Here is a 22,186-nt window from a genome sequence, read left to right as displayed (position 1 = left end):
GGCAGGCCTTGGGCTCAATCCCAGCAAGAGGATAAACAAAACAAACTTAAGCTCTGTGTGAATTCTTTAATTCTCATTGCATAAACCCTGATAAGGTACTATGAGTTTACATGAACTCTTTTGAATTGATTAGTATTCTGGGTTTGTAAATTGTTGTGGGTTGAATTTAGCAATTCATTTACTATCTTTCTTCAAAGGTTTGTCCCACATCTCATTGTGCTTGTAATCTGGCATCAATGAATAATGAATGAAAAATACATATGTATTTCCTACTGAATACATATATTTATCCTGTATATTCACTAATATGCAGGCATATTTACCCTACCAGTGTAGCTCTACTTAGGAAGTTATTTTAAAAGATGACTCGGAAGATGAGCATAGACCAATAATGGGAGGCTCGAGCAGAAGCCAGGTGAAAATGGAAATCTGGGATGCTCTGTTTAAGAGGCAGGTAGCAAGCTGTGACCTTGGTTTTCTTCAGACACCTTAGGCAGGCCACAGGGTGAAAAGCTTTACGGTGGAGTCCCATAAATACAACTGTGGCGGCCAGTGGTGGCTTAAAATAGCAAAATGAAGAAAAGCTTAGTCCTATTTGCCCAGACTGACTGGGACAGGTGTGACAGGGGAGCAGCAGCAAGGCTGATGCTAAGTACAGATCAGAAGAAACCTTCAGGCAGTTAGGAAAATAAAACAGAGGATGTCAAAACATGAGAAGATATTTAGCTCAAGTTGACCCTGCAGGGGCCACAAGTTTCTCCTGGGGGGCTACAATCCTTCCAGGAGCCTGCCTCCTACTTCTTGTGTTTGTTAAGTAGTTAATTTTCTCTAAGTGTTAGTCTGTGTTCCAGAAGACTTTCTACATTTTCTAGATCTACATCCAGGGTGAACGTGAAGAAATGGAATGTATGGAACCATTTATGAACTATTTACACGTCAACCAGTATGTTACTGATAATGACAATAATAATGCCCTCGGAGCATTTACTCTATTCAGTATTGCATTAGGAACATAACAATTTCTCCTGCTGCTCACCGAGAGCACTGGCTGATTTATTATGGGCATCCACTAAAGCTTGCTCTTGTATGGATATTTCTACGCATTTTAAATCATTCATTATAAACTTTGAACTTGCACAGTGCTCTTGATTTCTCAGAACAGTAGGTAGCACTCCACTGTTTCAATGGTCATTCACCGACTACTCTGATAGTGATGTGTGTCACTTCCTAACTCCAGTGAAGAGGGCTGGCACTAGAAATGAAAGGCAGCTCCCTGCTGCTATTAGGAAGGCAGCATTTTCACAATGAGGGTCAAGCCAATCCTGCCGTCTGAATCTGGATGGCCATTCACAGGGCAGCCTGAAGTTCAAGGGTGAGGCACGGCTGCTGAGACCATCTCATATATATGTAGCTTGGATTTTGATCAGTGAACCCGAGTTCTGGTTGGATTTGATTAATTTATATTTAGCTAATGAAAAAGTGAAAAACAAAAAAATAACCAATGTTATATGTACATATATTAGCAAAAATTAACATAATTCAAAAGATGAATTTTAATTGTTTAACACCATGAATACATGGAACAAAACTAAGAGAGTGACAGCTAGTCTATAATCTACTTGGCCAGGTTTCCAGTTCAAACTTTTATGTACATGTTTCTGAAACTGTTAGTACCCATCAAGAGGCCATGTCCATCTTACTCCCTGTGTGTTTCACAGTGAACCTGACTGCCCAGAGGCATACAGGACTACGCTAATGAATCATTTTATTTTAAGTCACTCACTTTAAAAAAAGATTCTAAAAAAAAAATTCAGATCCCATAAATCTTCCAGAATAAAATCTGATAAAATAAAAGCTGATAAAATGCCAGTTCCATATGGTCCTCACCAAAGCAATCTCATGTCAAGGGCCATGTAGTAGACATTTATCAATAACACAAATCTTACTGGCCAAAAAAAAAAAGTCTCATCTGTCCAAGACACATCAATGGTTAGTAGCTATTAGATAGCCGAGTCTGAAAGTATTCATACCCTGGAGATGAGTTATAAAGTAATTATGTTGTAAAAAGATTCTCACTTGGGAAGAAAAATATTCTTATTGCAGAGTCTGGCTCATTAAGTAAAATACAGACTGCATATTTAAGAGAATTTACAATGGCTGCTTGTGACAATCCTTTGTGTAAAGATAAGGAAGGCTTGGAGCTCTTTGTTGCTAAGCAGAGAGGCACCGGCTGTGGGAAGTGGCCATGTTTCCCTTCTAGGGGCCACTGAGCAGGTAATTAAGAACTTACCAAGACACACTGATAGATGGTTTCTAACCTGTGAGACCATCCTAGGCTGGCCAGGTGTTAGTCCTATCTGAACTGTTTACAGTGGGTGGCTGAGTAGGCTCAGGATTCCTGTCCAGAGAACTCTTTGCTATCATGAGCTATAAACATGTTCTGCTCTGTTCTAACAACGTAGTGGACCTTTGTCAGCCCAGCTGTGGTCAAGATGGAACATTACCCACCCCATACTGCTCCCTCAACAAATCCAAGGGAAGGGCTCTTTTGAGACTTACTGAATTGGCTTCTTTTTCCGAAGAAGGGCAGGGATCGCTGCTTGCTGGATTCTTTGGTATAGCAAGTTCAGACTTCTTGGCTTTTGGCTCAGCTTTGCTTTCTTTGGCAACTGATTTTGTCACAGATTTAGGGGGACTCCACTTGTTAGGCAATGGCCTGTATACCAATGCTGAGGAAGACTGGTTGGCTCCGCTGTCATCCTCCCCATCTTCTGGAGGATGCTGGGGCGTGTTCAGTTTCACATAGTAGCCATGATACTGAGAGTGCAGCTCCCCATTGCTGGGGTTGGGGACATGGTGGCGGCCAGAGTACTTGGACACTGTTGCTCCGAGTTCCTTTGAAGGAGCCTTTGACATCAAGGGCTTATTGACAATGGCTGTCACCTGCTCCTCAGTCATACTCCGTTTATCTTGACTAAGTCTTGCCCCTGAGCTGGGGTTTTGTTTCTTCGTGGGCTTTGGGGAGGAAGGTTGGGGGGAGTGGCTCTGTTTGGGACTTGCCTCAGGAGACCTGGGTGGTGTCGTGCCTTTGCGATAAAAATGTGGGGATTCCTTTGGTGATGGTGGCTTTTCTGGTACCTTTTCTTCTGGATTTTCTTTAACATCTACCCCCTCCTGAAACCTTTGTTTGATATAATCAGGGCCTGGAAATGAGGAACAGAAAGAAAAGGAAAGTGATTAAAAAAAAGTAAGGTGTAAAGGTTTGCAATCTAGGTGACTATCATTTTGCTAAAAGAGATCCATGTCCCTCCTTTTCAAGATATTTATAAGGTGTGAGCACATTTCAATGTCTGAGGAAAAGATTACTCCTGGAAAATGCTTTCAAGACAAAACTTGTCACTATAGTGACATCCATAAAATATAAAGAACTTTAGACTTCTCCAATATTTCTATTTCTTATTGGAAGAACATGGTTGTTAGGTGTGGAGCAGGACTCATGTTGGTAGATCTTCTAACCAACAAAATTTATTTACCCCAATTAGGTGGTATAATCAAAATATGTACAGCATTAACTTGAATAAAGAAATAAGCTTGTTTTTGTCTGATCAGAAGTTTATAGAGATCTGCACTATACAGGGTGAGCCTGCTGAGAAGGTAAGTATTTTTAACCAGTGCCAAAACTTTTTGGTTAGGACCAACTTCTGCCTTTAGACTGAACACTTTGGAATAACTTCCATGTGGTCCATTCTCAGCAGGGACATGTTACTAACACTGTCTCCAACAAGACAGTCGCCTCTGGCTCTATAGCCTCAGGTTTTGTGTTAGATTTTTTTTTTAAACATACCTCAGGAACATATACAACATTAAAAGAAATCAACTTAAAATTATTTATTTTTGGAAGTAGAGACTAGAGAAAGAGGTCAGCAGATAAAGTGTTTTCTAGAAAAGCATGAGGACCTGGGTTCAGGCATCAGAAGTGATGTCACAAAAGCCAGGCATGGTTGTGTGAATCTGCAACCCTGGCACCAGAGAGGCATGACGGACACACAGGCTCCTGAGGCTTTGCTTAAATAACTGGTGAGGCCCAGGTCCTAGTGAGACTTTGTCCCAAAAGAAAGCGGATGGCACCTGAAGGATGACACGACACTGTTCATTGGTTTCCACATGCACACGTGCACACACACACAGACACATACCTATAGACATTCACATACTTAAAAAACAACTGCTTGCCTGTTTTTTTTTATATTGAACACACCATAAAATAAGAGGGTTCATGGCATGATGGCACAGGTTGTGAGAGTTTACTGATGGCTATGATCTAGAAAGGGTGGCTGCTAGGGAGTCGAGACAGCTCTCAACTGTGGTGCCTTACTCCTGGGTGTGTTAGCTCTTGGCCCTTCCCCATAACCATGTCATGTGCTACCACTCTAAATCTCATAAAGTCAAAGCCACATTCAGCAGAACTACCATTTTCTTGTAAATGGGTCAGAGGTAACACACTTTCACACATCAATAAGAGAGAAACCAGAGCCACTAGCTTGCTAAGGGAGCCAACCAGCTCTTGCCAAAACCATTTCATCTTCATTTTCTTCCCTGTGTCCAAACCCATCTCTCCTTCCCAACCAACTAAAGACATACAAAGGGGCTAAAGACCAACTATCCTTAATTGCTAAAATATACTTGCATGTTTACACTTTTAATTGCTCTTCCATTGTAGTTAAGTTAGCAAATTATAGTAATATGGTTGCTATTTACTTTGTAAACCTTTTTTTTTGTTTGTTGATTTGTTTTGTTTTTCCTTGAAATGTAAGGGCTCACCTAAGTCATAGGAAGTAGGTTCTACTGACGTAGAAATAGCTCAAACAGCTCAAAAGCCAAGTCACACAGTTCCTGGACTCCTTTCCGATAAAGCACAATGCTGCACAGAAGGCAACTCTTTCCTTCTTTTTATTTTTATTTTTTTGAGATTATAATCACAACATTGTAGGGATGTATTATTTATTATTTATTAAAGCTTGACGGAGGATTCAGAAAGCAAAGTCAGCCACAAGCTATAGAAGCCTGACACACACCTTTAATCCTAGCAGCCAGAAGCTAGGAGGTGGTGGTACACACCTTTAATACTAGGACACAGGATTAAGAGATAGATGGATCTCTGTGAGTCCAAAACCATCCAGATCTACACAAGAGTAAATCAGTTTAAAAGAGAATAACAGCTCACACCTTTAATCCCAACATTAGGGAAGAATGTAAGACAGAAGCAAGCTCTCAGAGAGGCATTTGGTCTCTAGCTACACTGAGGAGAAGCAGCCGTGTGAGACTTGGTGAAGAGCTCATGGGTGGATCAACCCTTTTCAGCCTGAACTTGAGGTTGAGAGCTAGTGGCCAGCTTCTTTGCTTTTCTGATCTTTAACTTGAAGTTTGAACCCCAGTATCAGTCTCTGGGTCTTTTATTATTTTGTGCTACACAACATTTCCCCCCTTCCTTTAGGCCCTCCCATAGACCCCTCTTCAGCCTCCTTTAAGTTCATAGGCTCCTTTTCTACAAATTGTAATTGCATGCATATGTTTATATATTCCTAAATATAACCTGTTAAGTCTCTATACTGTTACTTGTGTGTATGTTTTCAGGGCTGACTATGTGACACTGGACAACTAATTGCCATGCTCTTCCCTGGGGAGGGCCACTTTTCCTGCTCCCAGCATCCCTAAGTGGTCTGTAGTTCTTTGTGTAGCATTGAGGCCTTCTGGGCTTTTTGCCGTAGAGTTTGGCATGTCCACTGGTATCCTCTTTGTTCAGCTCAAGTTTGGGCTCATGTTGGTGAGACTTTGAGAATGTCCACAGATTCAGCCATAACACACCAGTTATCACACCAGCTTCCATTCTCTAGGAGATAAATTCACCCCTCAGCCTTCAAGCATCCCAAAACTTGTCAACAATTGAGATTTCCTTTCTGAATTTGTGGTACCTTCTTTTCTTTTCTCTTCCGTTCTTTTCTTGTTGAGACATGGTCTCATTATGTAACCCTGGCTGGCCTGGAGGTTACTATGTAGACCAGGCTGGCCCAGAACTCAGAGATCTGCCTGCCTCCCCTTCCTGAGTGCTGGAATTAAAGGTGTACACCACTATGCCTGGTAAGCACCCGCTTTTCTAAGTCGGTGTTTTTAACTATTCTATAAAAGTGGGAGGGGGAATGAGTTCCTGGCCTAGAGAAAAGCATTTCACTGAATGAGGAAAGGAGGTACCTGTAACCATGCAATAGCCATGTCCTTGTTTCTGAATTCATCTTTGGTGCTCTGTGCTGGGGAAAGCACCCACAGGAAGCAACCACATCATGGGCACAAGCAATTCCATTCTCCATTGATAAACTCACTGCTGCTTCTTAATTTGTTTATTTTAGCTGTTGAGTATTGAGCACAGGGCCTCATACTGTACTGATGAGCCACAATGCTCGCCCTCTCCTCTCTCTCTCTCTCTCTCTCTCTCTCTCTCTCTCTCTCTCTCTCTCTCGACAGGGTTTCTCTATGTAGCTTTGGAGTCTATCCTGGCACTCGCTCTGGAGACCAGGCTGGCCTCGAACTCAGAGAGATCTGCCTGCTTTTTCCTCCCAAATGCTGGGATTAAAGGCATGCGCCACCAACACCTGGCTGATCACCCTCTTTTTAAAAAACTCTATAAGCTCACCTGTATGTGTCCTATATGGAGAACCCTTTATAATTCTGCTGTAGACCTATTTTTTACAGTGCCTCCTCCCTTGTGATCTCTGATCTGAGCCAGCCTGTTGCACATTATCTGCTTTCCCCTTGCCATCCCACATTCAGTGTCATTAGAATACCTTTATTTCTGCTTCACTGTTACTCAATTTTATAGCATTCCTGAACATACCATTCTAAGCACCGTAGTGAATGTACCATGCAAAGATAATTATAATAGTCAAGATTCTTGGAGCCAATGGCTCTAATTTAATCTACACAACACTGAACGGATTATATAAATGACTAAGTACTGATGACTTCAGTCCAACAGATAAGCACAAACTTATGTTTACAAAAAAAAAACTTGCCAGTGTCTTTATATCAAAATTAAGTCCTATTAAAGATTAGCATTTAACTTACACATACATATAGGAAAGAGTGGAAGACGTAACAGATGCTGGCAAGCATCAGTTACACATTCTAAAAGATGGAAAACATCAAGAGCCACTCAACTCAAGAGCCACTCAACTTTGAGAAGTAAAGGTGTCAAAAGGTGCGTGTTTCATTTAGAAAATGTGAAGCTGTGACACCGCCCCGAAGAACTGGCTTTCTCCCAGGGACCACTGATCTACTTTCATTTATCATGGGGAGCTGATCAGAAGTACTCGAGGGAGTTTCCCTGATAGTTCCCAGAAAAAATGACTCCCCATTGAGGATGGAGTGGTGCCAACATCCACAGCTGCAAGAGACTGTTTACTGGAGAAAAACTTGGCCTATTTAGTAATACTGGCCCAAGACCACACTTAAGTTATATACTTTAGTTTGTGTATACACAAATACACACATATATAAAGTAACATTTGAATATGAACATAGTTTCAAATGCTTTTTATAAACACTTAAAAAAGCAAAACCCCCACATTTATAGTGAATTTATGCTTATGAATCTTATTAGGAGGCTAAATCGAGGAAGTTGAGATAACTGTGAAACTCAAATTTGTACTACACTGAATGTACTTCCTGACTTAACTTCCAGACACCAGACAATTCACTTCTGTCTCCTTTAGAAGCCTGCCATATTGCTTCTTTGGACAGCTGTCTTGTCCGTGGAGTAGGAAAGGTGTGTCTAGCATAGTCCCTTACGACTACTTTAAGCCTTTTTGGAGACATTGCACTACGTCTATTGCCTGGATTGCTGATGTTGCTGAAAACCTGCTGCATTCAAAGAAATTACTAGAAGGTAGATACACATTTGGGTACCAATGTTCAGATTGAAAACTGTCTCGATTTATTCACTGGAAAAATGACTTTAAGGAAAACATAATTGCAGTCCCACTCAGTGGTTCCTATACTTGTGGCCTATCAGACACATTCCAGAGCTTTCAACTTAATGGAAAGCAGAAATCCAAGTGTAGACAATTGAATCTGCATGCTCCAGGTGATTCTATATACCAGATACTAGTGACTGAAAGCACGCAAAAATTACGGGTGTCGAACAGACCTCTACTAATGCCCGCCTTACATAGCTACACCCAAATGGGAAATGGTTCCAATATGGCACAGTCACATAAGAACTGGCCAAATGTGAGAATACACAGATTTTTCCAGAGCAAGAGTCAATTCATTTTAAACAAGAGAGTTAATGTAATGCAGTGGACAGAGGTTTTTCCTGGACTCTCTTCTCTTGGAAGGTACATGCTGTGCCTGCTACTCGTTCTATGTAGTAATGTGTGTTATAGTGTAATGCCAGCTACATAAAGCTGATGAGTGGCGGCAGCTTACCATCAGGACCAGCCAATATTGCCAGGGAGGGGAATATAATAAATGTTGAGAGTTTGCCAGTTGGAATTGGCAGACAGTCATGTTTTTTATAGGCAGGATCTATGAATCCTGAGAGATTTTCACTCCCACCCCAGGATTCACATTGAGAAAAAGTCACCTGGTCTACAACATTCCACACAGGAACAGTCAGCCTGTCATTACCATCACAGAAAGGTAAGTCCTCACATTTGGCACAAAGGCTTTGAGCGGACACTGGCAGATGGTGGCAGCAGGGAATCCAGTTTGAACTTCAGAAGTGAGCCTCACTGGACTGGTTGTGGGCAGAAGGAGCACCACTAAGACTGCCCCCAAACAAATGTCTACAAGGGCAAGGCCCCTGTCAAAAGCTTATCTGCAGCAACAGAATTCAATCATTTTCTCAAGGCTGCCAATCAGGACAAAGTGAGCATACTGAAAGATTCTAAAGAGATGACATAACCACTGAAAATAACACTACTTTCCCTAATGGACCTTGAAGTGTCTGTGACCACAGTCAGAGTGCTCAGCTGTGAACTGTGGATGTCTACTCTGGTACCCTGCAAGTGGCTGTCACTCAAGATATATTTGTGAAAGTGAATATGCAGGAGTGAGTGGTCAGGATACCCAGAAGGCTCAGGAATCACCACTTTCACATCTACCAGCAGACCACAGTTTCAGTTTCTCTTCTCCATGAAAAGACAAGAAAGTACTCAGAATTTAAGGTTTGGGAGGTGAGCTCAGAAGCCATCTATTCCTGGATGCTTCCATTTACTTAACCAAAATAGTGACACATGAATGACTGGTGCAGGCCTTTAGTAATGAAGAATACTTGGACTTCCAATTCATTGAGAAATGCAAGCACAGTTAATACTTAGTAATGTAGACTACAGGCTTCACTTTCATTGTAAATAATCAGTGGTGCTGTGTGAACACACACATTTCAACACAGGAAGACAATGCTTGCTGGGAATGTTGCTGAGGGAAGCAAACTGGCATTCTTCTGAGAGGGCTCAAAGTAATAAACTTACCACACTCCAAGGCAGCATTTCAATTTATTTAACTCATTCTCAGACTTACTGATAAGTGTAAAAAGTCCATGCCTTACTCAATATGATTTGGAGTTAAAAATGAGATGAGGGTATTTATGGAAGCAGGTGGGGAGATGACTCAATGAAGTGCTTGCCACACAAGTATGAGAACCTCAATTTAGTTCTCTAGCACCTATATAAAAAGCTGGGTGTGGTGGTTTATGCCTGTAATACTGGCACTGCGAAGGAAGAGACAGGTAGATCCTTGGAGCTTGCTGGCCAGCTAATCTTGACAAATTTGTGAGTTCCAGGTTCAGTGAGAGACCCTGTCTTAAAAAGTGGAGCGTGATCAAGGGAGACACCCGGCATCAATCTCTAGTCAACATTCACAAACACAAGCACATACCTTACACTCCCCCACAAAAAATCATGACTGAGAGTAACTCTAATAGTGGATGAAAAGCCACAGTATAGTTTCTCTGTTACCTCCTTTTCTCTAATCTCTTCACTTCTTCCTGGTCATCCTCAAGAGCTGTAGTGCAATTCTCTTGGCTTAGGAACTTGAATTATCAGCATATTCCCTTTATGAAACTCTTAAGATTGGTATGCTATACTGTAAGGCCAACTCATTCATTCACAGAGGACAATGTGAAGGTCACATGAGCTACACCACTTTTATTGATACCACCAGAACATGTCATTCCTAAGGGCAGAGCTTCATGACTTCCTGGTCATTGTGAAATTAGGATGAGGAGTATGAGATGACAGAATTTCATCAATATGAAATATGAGAATTAGCTATGTAATGGGACCAGGTGAGCTAGCTTGACACATCTATTCCCTCAGTCAGGACAATGATGCCAGTGGAGAATACACCTGCCTTTTGGCTATTGCTCCCTGCCTTCTGCTCCATATTTAGAAACATCCTTGTCAATGCACCTGCAATAGTTTCAAGCTCTGGTTTAGGCTTCTCTAGACTGGGTCTGGATGGACAATGCCAGTGTTTGCTTCTGTGACTCAGTTTGCTTCTACACTTCCTATGCTGACTGATTCTTTAGATGTTTCCATGTGCCCAGCCATGTACTATCACTGAAGGCTCTTGGCTGATCTCTTCAATATATGGATGGCTCCTTTTCAAATTCTCAATGGGTAAATCACTATTCTTTCACATTGATTCCAATTTAGGTTTCTCCATGTTTATGCAACACACATTTACAAGAGTGATTCGGTGGTTAAAACTTAGCCTTTCGAGAACTAATATCCTTATACAGGTCTGTTTTTATCTTGCACTTTAATTGATCCATATAATGCTAGATTTCTGAACTAAAGCTGAGAGATTTAACAATGATGAAAATACTGCCAGCTCCTAAAAGTAGGTAATTTGCCATGAAAACATTTCAAATGTAAGCTACCAGACACGGCTCTTCCAAGGGCTGCAGCATATGCCTTTCAAACAATGGTGATATGTGTATCTGAGATGTGTAAATTAAGTGGGCAGGCTTAGAAGTGGTACTCAAAGTCTTTTTTTGCAAATGCCTATCTGATTTGATCACCCTGTAAATACAGATTGGAAAGCATGAGTTATGTTCCCTTGGGAAGATCCATAACTCCCAGCACAGAAGAGGCCTTCTATACAGTTGCTAGAGGAAGTGTTGGCTGTGGGTCAAAGGGGACTGCAGTTTCCCCCTTAGCTCTGGTCTCAAAGAGGCTCACTTGTCATCTCATGCTACTAGGATGTATTCATTACTGGTGAACAACTTGCCTATATGAGTCTGTTAGAACTAAAGAAGGGTGAAATTACATTTTCCCACAATATTTCTTTTCCCTCAAATGCTTTTCCACCATACAAAGGCTTTTAAAAAGCATTCAGTCTGGGAAACCGAGATGGCCTTCAGTATCATTTACCTCTCAGTAACACCTGAAAAAAAAGTCTACAGGGACCCCTCTCTGCAGCAGAATTAGCAGCAGGGCCAAGAATTAGCATCTGCAGACAACAATGGTTAAGTTTGTTTGCTTGCAAAGCAGTTCAAGCCCATGTCCTTCCAAGTGTCTAGCTTCTCCAGATGGTGGCATGGCTGGGAGCACAGGACAAAACTCCCTCTGCTCGCCCAAATCTTCCTGTGGGTTTCACACCCTGGAATAGCTAATCCGCCAAGGCCCTTAGATACCAGGAAAAAGGGAGTTTATTCATCAAAGCTCACTTTAAAAGATGCAAAAGGTCCCTTTCTTAGTAAAATATGTATTAATTGTCTTAAATCAGATACACATAAATAAGACACCCATTATCACTCTTGAAGAAGTCACTCTGCAAAGACACGTAAGTCTCAGCAACCCAGTGCACCGCTCTTCTTTCTTCTTTCCCTGCCTCCTTACCATCCCCTTCCTCTCTGTGAAGACTGTGTGTGTGTGTGTACATGCACACTTGTGTTCCTGTGTGCTGAGACTAGAGACTGATATTCTGATGTCTTCCTCAATTGATCTTCACACCTTAGATTTTGAGACAGCATCTCTCATTGAAACTGGAGCATGCTAATTCAGCATGACTGGCTGGCCAACATGCTTCTGGTAGCCTCCTGTTTTGTCCTACTTATTCTGTAGTATTGCTGTGATTAAAAAAAAAACAAAAAACAAAACAAAACAAACAAAACCCCATAGACCTTTAAAGGAAAAGATCAGCCCTGATTGCTCTCAGGGGCCCTATACCTGCTATGTGTGGCACAGGCCTAGGCAGGCTAGTGGATCTCTCCTCTTCCATACCTTTTCCCTTGCAGTTGCTCTGGGATGGCAGCATCTTCCTTCTTTTGACTCACCAATCCCAGTCAGGACTGCTCCCTGGGACCCCGTGGCACACATGCTGTGCTGGCATCTAGAGGTAGGGTATCTGCACTTCCCTTTCCTCTTCTTCCCCTCCACTTGTCTGAACTAAATCCAATGCCCAGGCCTTGCTTAGGACCCATACTCTGTGTCCAGGTCAAGTCTGGTGAGTTCTCTGAACCCTAGCCTGCCCATACCCTTTCCAGTACCCAGATTGTGTGCTGGTCCATTCTGATCACTCCCACCTGAGCCATCTCAACCCCCAGGCTTGGCCCCTGTCACACATCCTGTGTTCGAATCAAATCTGCCAAGTCCCCCCAGAGAATAGTCTGCCTGTACCATATCCAGCCTCCAGGCCTGGGCCACACATCTGTTCATGGATCAAGCATGTTAAGTCTCTGGAACCATCCTCAACTACACAGGCCTTGCTTTAGCCACATAGCCTGGAGAGCCTAACAAGATGCACCCACTTCAAACAAGCAACAAAAGAAGCTCACATCACATAGTAAAAATACAAACAGTGTGAAAGACCAACACTGGGTATCTGACCCCAAATCTACCAATCTGTTGGTAATGTTATCCAATGGGAATTACTTAGTTGATGGCCAAGACACAGAACTTCAGAGAACTATCTTAAACTTCATCAAATCATTCAAGGAGTTTAAAGACACAAATTAACAGCTCAATGAACTTAATGAGAATAACAATAACTGCCTGAGTGAAGGCCAAGTAAACACAACATATGGCCAAATGAAATGATAAAGGCAATCCAGGATTTAAAAAACAGAATCAAAACAAATAGAAACACTGAAGGGAACACAAGGTGAAATGAAGATGGAACTGAAAAACTCAATAGCTCAATTAGAAGACTCAGAGGCAAATATTGGGGCGGGAGGATAAAGTAGAGGATTTAGCACAATCAGGCAAGAAATATGGAAAACAAAACAAAACAAAACAACAAAACAAAACCATACAAAAAACAACCCACACACATGAAAGAAGCATACAGAAACTGTAGGACTCCATGAAAAGGCCAAAGTTTCTAATTATAGGCATAGAGGAAGGAGAAGAATCTCAGGTCAGTGGCACAGATCAGATTTTCAACAAAATCATAGATGAGAACAAACCCAGTTAGATATAATATAAGTGAAGGGACTCTGGCCAACTAGAGTATGGAGAGTGTGGCTCTGGCAGGCCTTGCCCTTCTCCCCCATTCCCTCTGCCTTGCTAAAAACTGTTAGATTACATTCCTAAAGCTAGCCATCAAAGTCTATTCCCTTATTTGGCCATTCCCCTCCCCACCCCAAGGCCGACTACCAAGATCCAGCTACTGAAGTAGTAAAGTCCAGCAATCAAAGCCCTCTTTGGCTTACCTAATTAACATATCCAATTAAAATTAAACACCTCATCCTTACACAGGGCTTCCCTTTTTACCTTTACAAACTGCCATTTTCCTATGGGCCATCTCTGTCTCCTCTCTATCCAGAGGCAGTCCTGTGTCCTGGGACAAATACTCCTGGCCCCTCTCCCTTGTTCCATTCTCCTTCTCCTTGTCCTCTTTGTCTCATATTCCCTGTCCTTCGTCCCTCTTGGGCAAATAAATCTCTGTGCTGAGAACTTGGTCTGGGGTTGCTGTTCCTTTCAAAAAGCACACAGAACACCAACCTGACAGGGCCAGAAAAGAAACTCCCAACAGCATATCATGGTCAAAACACTAGACAGAATGAAGGATGAGTACTGAAGGCTGCAAGAGAAAAAGGACAAATCACATATAAAGAAAAAAAAATCCTTTAGGATAATAGCTGGTTTCTCAAAGGAAACTCTGAGTATAGAACAATTACGCCAAGTTCTAAAAGACCATGGATGTCAACCTAGACTACTGTACCAAGCAAAGCTATCAGGCATAGCTGAGGGAGAGATAAAAAAAATTATGATGTAAATGGACTTAAAGAATCCATGTCCAAGAATCCAGCCATACAGAGAAAACTGGAAGCAATATTTCAGATTAAAGAGAGGAATAAGCATAGACAAGAGACTACAGAAAGAAAACCAATGAACTGGTAACTACTGATACACAAAATAAACATGGGAGAGGACAAAGAACACAAACAAAACAGCAAATGAGCAAAATGACTGCAACCAACACACACTTTAAATATTAACTACTCAATTAAAAGATAGGTCAGCTGAATGGATTAAGAAACAAAATCCATCTTTCTGCTGCCTACAGGAAACTCAGCTTTGAAGACAGGCACCATCTTAAAGTGAAAGCATGAGAGAAAGTATCCCTGGCAAATGGAACCAGGAAGCTATACTTATATCTGACAAATGACTTCAAACACAAACTAATTAGAAGACACAGAGAAGGAAGGACACTGCATTCTAATCAAGGAAACAACCAAGAAGACATTACAGTCCTAGACATAAAAGCTTCAACTTTATAAAAAGCATACTTCCAGAGTTAAAGACACAGACTCAGTATAAATGAGTTATTAACAGGTGATTTCAAAACCCCACTTTTATCACCAATAGACTTATTTCCTAAATAAACAGAAATATCAGAATTGAATGACATTATATATCAAACATATCAATAGAATTCAAGAATATACTTTTTACTCAGCAGCCCATTGAAACTTTTCTAAAATGTATCACACAGCCTGGGACACAAATCTTAAAAAATCAGAAAAAAATCCATGTATCCTTTTGAACTATAATATTATAAAACTTAGACATCAAAGGAATCTGTACATAGAGTCATGGAGATTAAATGAAACCATAGCACAACAAAAAACCCCAGGACACATTAAATACAGTTCTACAAGGGAAATTTATACCTCTAAGTGCCTGCATTAAAATATCAGAACACACCTAAGCTGGGAGTGGTGGCATAGCACTCTGGAGACAGGTAGGTCTCTCTGAGTTTGAGGTCAGCCTGGTTTACATAGAAAGCTCCAGGTTAGCCAGTGCTATGTAGGGAGACCCTGTCTCACTCCCACTCCCTCAGCCAACCCAAGAAAAAAGAGAAGTAAATAACTAATAAGTTATGCAACTTAAGAATCTGGAAAAAATGTAAACCCTGTAGAGAGGAATAAAATAACAAATGAAATTTAATAGAATCAATGAAAAACAATACAAACAAAAAAAATCAAAGAGCTGGTCCTTTAAAAAGATAAAGCAAGATAGATGATCTTTGGTCCAATTAACCAAAAACACAAAATTCACAGAATCCCCATCAAATTAACAGAATCAGAGATGAACAGGAAAATGTTACAGCAGACACCAAAGAAACGGAGAATACTGTAAGAGAATACTTTATGGGCCTATATCTATTAAGTTAGCAAACCAAAAAGAAACAGATATCTAGATTCACCTGAACTACCAAGGTTAAACCAAAAAGAGATCATCAATTTAAACAGACCCATTAAAAACATGGAGCTCAAAATAGTGATAAAAAATCCTGACTAAAAAAAAAGCCCAGACCAAGATGGATTCACAGCAGATTCTACCTGACTGTCAAAGAAGAGTCAACCAACTTGGAAACAGAAAGAGCATTACAGAACTCCTCCTACAAAACAGTATCACTATAATACCCAAACCAAGTAAAGACACAGCAACAAGGAAATTCTAGGCCAATATCCCCGATGAACAGACTCAAATCACTCACCAAGATACTTGGAAATAGAACACAAACATACATCAAAAAATTATATACCATGACTAAGTTGACTTTATCCCAGAGATACTTCGGCATATAAATCAAAAAACAAAACAAAAACAAAAACAAAACAAAAATCCATTTACAATTTATCTCAATAGATGGAAAAAAAGTCTGGCAAAATCTAACATGCCTTCATGATAAAAGTGCCAGAGAGTGAAGGACTGAGGGAACATACCTCATCTTAATAAAGGTTATCTATGACAAACCCAAAATGGAGAAAAACTTGAAGCAGTACCATTAAAATCAGGAATAAGACAGAGCTGTCCACCCTTCCCAATCCTTTGCAGTGCAAATGAAAGGGATATAATAGGACAATAAGACAAATGAACTCTACTTATAGATTATATATTATACATAGATATTCCAAAAGTCCCACCAGAAAATTTCTACAAATGACCAACAATTGCAGCAAAATGGCAGGAAACACAATCAACTTAAAAAATTACATACTAACAACAAACACACTAAGGAGATGATCTTGGAGACACTCTCATTCACAATAAAAAAAAATAAAAATAAACCTAATCAAGGCAGTAAAGTCCTCTACAACAAAAACTTTAAAGCTCTCAAAAAAGATAGTAGAAAATGGGAAGACTTGTCATACTTATAGATTGGTACAATTAATATTGTGAAAAGGCTTCTTACCTAAAGCAGTTTATAGATTCAATGGATTCCCAATCAAAATTCTTACAACATCCTTTACAGAAACAGGAAAAAATCATCCTAAAATTTATATAGAACAAAAGACCCCAGATAGCCAAAGCAATCCAGAAAAAAAGGACAATGCTAGGATTATAGTTCCACATTTCAAGGTATTTCACAGAACGATGGCAATAAAAGCAGCATGGCAATGCCACAAAAACAGACATATAGGCCAATGGAACAAAATAGAAGACCCAAATGAGTACATAGCAACAGTCATCTGATATTTAACAATGGCAAAAAAAGGAAAAACAAAACAAACAAACAAACAAAAAAACAAAACACCACCAAAAACCCCCAAACAAAAAACGTTGCTGGGGAAACTGGGTGTCCACATGTAGAAGAACTCGTTCAGGCCCATCTATTATTAACTAGCAGAAAAGTCAACTCCAAATAGATCAAAGCCTCAATGTGAAACCTGAAACATCAAAACTGCGAGAAGACAACACAGGCAGAGCCCACAAGATACAGGTGAACAGGCATTCGTTTGCTCAGGCATTAAGGCTAACAACTGATAAATGGGCCCGAATGAAACTGCAAAGCTTTTGTACAGCAGAGGAAACAACCTGCAGTCACATGCACATACCATGCCCCACCTCCACATACACATAATTTAGAATAACAACAACAAAATCTTTTTAAAAAGGAAAGAGCAACAACTGACAACAGATACTGGAGGGGATATGGCGAAAGGGACCCCTCATTCACTGTTGATGGGAATGTAAACTGGTGTAGTCAATCTGTAAGTCAGTGTGGAGAATTCTGACCTAGCTGTAAAGCTTATAAATCAGAACAATGATTGAACTGGGAAGAAATCCACAAAGGTGCAACAGTGGCATTTTCATCTGGGGGGGGGGTGGGCAACCAAAAGCTATCTAAGTGTACTTCAAGTCCATTCATTCCATGGGAAAGAATTAATATCTGATACTGTAAAACTGGGTCTGTAGGTGGTGAGGCCATGAACCCTGTAAGAAAATGCATGGCTAGTATTTCACTAAACCAGTATAGTTTCTAGCTGAATTCTGAATATTTATCAGTATATCAAAAGGTAAACTTAGCTTTCACTCCTCATCAAAGCAGCTTCTTTTTGTAACAGGTAGAGACCATTACAGAGATCTACAACTGGTCAAAGTGTAGGTAAGTGACCAGGGAGGTTCAACACAACTGATGCAAAAGAAAAAAAAAATCACAAAAGAGAGTGTAGAAAGGCTGTAAGAACCCAGGATGTCTGCTGTGACATAGTGGATCCTGTATACACAGCAAGAAGAATGCACCCATGAACTCTCAACATGGTTTTCTGAACAAGATCATCATGATGATGACACAAGTTGACATGCAATAACAGAGAGCAGAAATTCCACATGGTCCCACACCTAGATGAAGAGCTACAGGAGGCCAATGACTTTGGAGAGTGGGGAGAACCAGTTTCCTCCATGGATGAGCTCCCATATAGGTTGTTCAATTCCAGGTGCTAAACCCTGGACAAGCAAGCAAAGCCAAACAGACCCAGTAGGTTATATATACATACATGTGCATCTGGGTAGCACACATTTATACACATACAATAATAATAATTGAGGTTATGAATTTTGGGGGCAGAAGTGAAGTAGATGTCCTGCTCATGAATGAAGTTCTCAAAAAGAAACAAACAAATAAAGCAAAGAAAATGGAAAGCTTATGTTCCAATTTTTCCCAGAAAAGGAAGGAAACATGATTTACCTGGTTGGTAGAAATCAGGTGACAGTTCTCGGGCCACAGCTCTTGCGATGTCGCACTCCTGGCGGGCAGCCAGTGCAGCCTGGTCAGCAGCGTCAGCTTTCGCTCTGGCATGTGCAGTCCTACATGGGCATAAAAACGATGGTGAGCAGAGAGAGCTTTGTATTAATTCCCCACAGGCAAGCAAACCTTGCTCTAGGGGGAGAAATGTCAATTATGACCATGGCCCAGCACTTGGAATAGCAGCTTTCAGTGTCACAATGCTCTGAGACCTCAGCAACAGCCACCACATAGATGAAACTGCCTGTGAATCACTACAGTCCTTCTTTTAAGGGAAAAGGAAATCACGTGCAACATCTCTACCGCTGGACACTGTTTCTGGCTGTCAGAACTCATTGGAGCAACTCCTCTGCTGATTTTGCATCATCACTACCCCCCCAACTCCAAAAGAGAAAACAAAACAAAACAAAACAAAACAAAAACCCCAGCCAACTATGGAGAGTAGGATTTGACCTTCTGAATTAGCTTAGTGTTCACTGACCAAATTCCACTGGTAGACTCAAGAATCTAACTAAGGAAAAGTTGCCCACCCAGTGGAACTGCTACCATCTTTTGCTGATTCCCTTGCCGTGGTCAACTTCAGGCTATCAGCAGGATGCTATTGGATGTGTTATTGGGAAGACACACACACACACTGCAGGTTCTTACCAGCATCCTAAAGAGGGCTAGAGAGCTGTCTACTTACCTGATTAATTTAGAATTTCTCTGCCTTTAAATTTTTCAGAAGATTATTTGTATATGTGTGGGTGTCACTAGGAATGTGAAGAGGTCACAGGATAACTTTTTTGGGAACTGGTTCTCTTTCTAAAGTGTGGGCTCTGAAGTCTGAACTCAGGAGTCATGACCTTTGTCAGCGAGTGCTCTTACCTGCTGAGCCCTCTCACTGGCCTGAGTTTACCTGAAAAAAAATTTTTTTTGGTGGGGGGAGGAGGTGGTGGCAGTGGCATGGATCTTGTATCAAACAGAGAGGACCTGGTAAGACAGAGCGGTGAGGATAGAATAGACCTTTTGGTCTTCTATTTCCTCCCTGGTCCATCCTCATACATTAAAAGCCTCACCCTTTAGAGGGGGAATGAGTGTTGGGCTTCCTGGGCTGGGATGATAGCTCAGTTGGTAATGTGCTTATCAGCAAGCATGAAGATCTGAGTTCATTCCCAAGTGTACAATAAAAAGGAAAGAAAAGCCAGCTACAGTGACACACACTTGAAATCCTAGTGCTAGGGATGTGGAAATAAGCAGATCCCTTGGGCTTATCTGGAAGCTAGGCTAGCCTCCCTGGCAAGCTCTGGTTCAGTGAAAGACCCTATCTCAAAAATAAGGTAGGTAGGGGTGTGTCAGCACCAGGCAGGTCTATGGATAACTAGTATGAAAGGATGAAAGCAATACACACACTAATCTCAGGCAACAGGGGAAGGTGATCCAGGAAATGGTACTATACTCCAGCTGGTCTTTGGGGAGACACAAGTGGCAGCTGGAGATGACCAGGAAACTCTGATCACAAGGCTAAACCACTAGAATTAAAATAGAAAGGCAGGGTCAAACCCGTGGCCAGGATACTTGCTAGCAAAAGGCCCCACTCTCAACTTTCTCCTGGACTCTTGTAGGTTCATTCCACTCCTATCTAGAACCTAGGTGGGCCTAGAGATTTTTTTTTTCAGATTTCTTTATTTGAATTAGAAAGAAGATTGTTTTACATGGCAATCCCAGTTCCCTCTCCCTCCCAACGCCTCCCTCCCCCCAACTAAAGCCCTACCTATCACATACCCTTTCTGCTCCCCAGGGAGGGTGAGGTATTCCATAGGGGGTCATCAGAGTCTACCATATCCTTTGGGATAGGGCCTAGGCCCACCCCTGTGTGTCTTGGCTCAGGGAGTATCCCTCTATGTGGAATGGGCTCCCAAAGTTCACATCTATGCTAGGGATAAGTACTGATCTACTACAGGAGGCCCTGTAGATTTCCCAGGTTTCCTCACTGCAACCCATGTTCCTGGGGTCTGCTGGTATCCCAGCTATCAGTCTGGGGAACAAGAGCTCCCTGACGTTCAGGTCAGCTGTTTCTTTGGGTTTCACCAGCATGGTTTGGACCCCTTTGCTCATCACTCATCCTTCTCTGCAACTGGATTCCAGTTCAGTTCAGTGACTAGTTGTGGGTGTCTGCTTCTACTTCCACCAGCTGCTGGATGAGGACTATCGGGTAGCATATAAATCAGTCATCAGTCTCATTATCAGGGGAGGGCATTTAAGGTAGCCTCTCCTCTGTTGCTTAGATTGTTAGCTGGTGTCATCTTTGTAGATCTCCAGACATTTCCCTAGTGCCTGATTTCTCTGTAAACCTAAAATGTCTCCCTCTATTATGGTATATCCACTCTTGTTTTCTTCTATTCTTCCCTCCACTCAACTTTCTGCTCCCTCATGTCCTCCTCACCCCTCCTCTTCTCCCCTTCTCATTCTCCCTGTTCCCTCCCCCTCTTCCTGTGCTCCCAATTTGCTCGGGAGATCTTGTCCCTTTCCACTTTTCCAGGGGACCATGTATGTCAGGCCTAGAGATTTTTAAGCTTTGCCAAGACCAGGATCTTTTACCTTCTGTTCTTTGCTGCACCTGGTACACAGTATTTACTGGGAGCCTAACTTGTAGGGAGATACCACAAACACCTCCTAAGAAGTGGCTACAGGTGTGCTGAAGGTGATGTCAGGGTGACGTGGGAGAGGTTTTAAAGGGACAGACAAGGCAGATGGGGCTCTCTCTTGCCTTGCTGCTTTTTGCATGCTCTGGCTTGCTGTTGGCTGGCATTTATCTATTAAAGTTATCCTAACCTTACAGATTTCATATCAGTTATTCACCATTTTTCTAACTTATGTATAAATGATGATTCTTTAGGAATAGCTGGGCTGCAACTTAATAAGTGAAGTAAAGAATATATTGTATGAAAAAATCTATTTTCAATAAAAATTACTGAACCACAAAACTATAGAAACAGTAAAGACAGGATGGCTACACCAAGGGTTCAGTAAGGAGGGCCAACAGGTAGAGCAGAGGACATACCTAAGGGAGAGAAACAACACCATGTCACACTGTAGTGGACGGAACACGTGTCAAAATTTGTAGAATATACATCATCGGGGCAGGTCTAATATAAGCAATGGATTTTACAAAATCAGGGGTGGGTGCTAACACGAACAATGGATTTTAGCTCAAATGAATCAATATTATTTCAACAATTACATCAAATTTACCCAAGATGCCAGAGAAGGAAGCTGCGTGTAGACCCAAGGAGGGAATGAATACTATACTGACTGAGCAGGTTGTATTTATGTATGTATAAATATGTATGTGTATATGTATTTTCCATGTCTGTCTGTCTGTCTGTCTGTCCTCTCTCTCTCATCTATCTATCTATCTATGCATTTCTTCTTCCCTTCCTCTCCATACATACATATTTGCAACAACAAAGATGGAGGGATATGATATAATTATAACTTCAAAAAAAATAAAAAAACTATTAAAAGTTAATGGGTCATCTTCCATGTATGCAAATAGTTATTTCTGTATTGTGTAGGTTATTTCTTATTGCTTCTTTTTTTTTCATTTTATTAGAAACAATCTCCTTTTACATGTCAATCCCAGTTCCCTCTCCCCTGATTGCTT

At 41.3% G+C, this 22,186-nt stretch overlaps 1 protein-coding gene across 1 annotated transcript in view; it reads right to left on the bottom strand.

Moving 5' to 3' along the window:
* The window catches only part of Jph1 (junctophilin 1), an 86,275-nt gene that overhangs the window by 3,475 nt on the left and 60,614 nt on the right, over positions 1-22,186 (bottom strand). The window contains exons 3-4 of the mRNA XM_035439005.1: positions 18,484-18,602; positions 2,560-3,203 (exon numbers count right to left, since the gene is read on the bottom strand). Coding sequence (XP_035294896.1) covers positions 2,560-3,203; positions 18,484-18,602 — 763 coding nt within the window. The remainder of the gene's footprint in view (positions 1-2,559; positions 3,204-18,483; positions 18,603-22,186) is intronic.

This window comes from Cricetulus griseus, chromosome 2 (assembly GCF_003668045.3).
Source record: "Cricetulus griseus strain 17A/GY chromosome 2, alternate assembly CriGri-PICRH-1.0, whole genome shotgun sequence".
In the NCBI taxonomy this organism is placed as follows: domain Eukaryota; kingdom Metazoa; phylum Chordata; class Mammalia; order Rodentia; family Cricetidae; genus Cricetulus; species Cricetulus griseus.
Note: the sequence above shows the minus strand (reverse complement) of the source record. Positions and strands in the feature narration are given on the sequence as shown.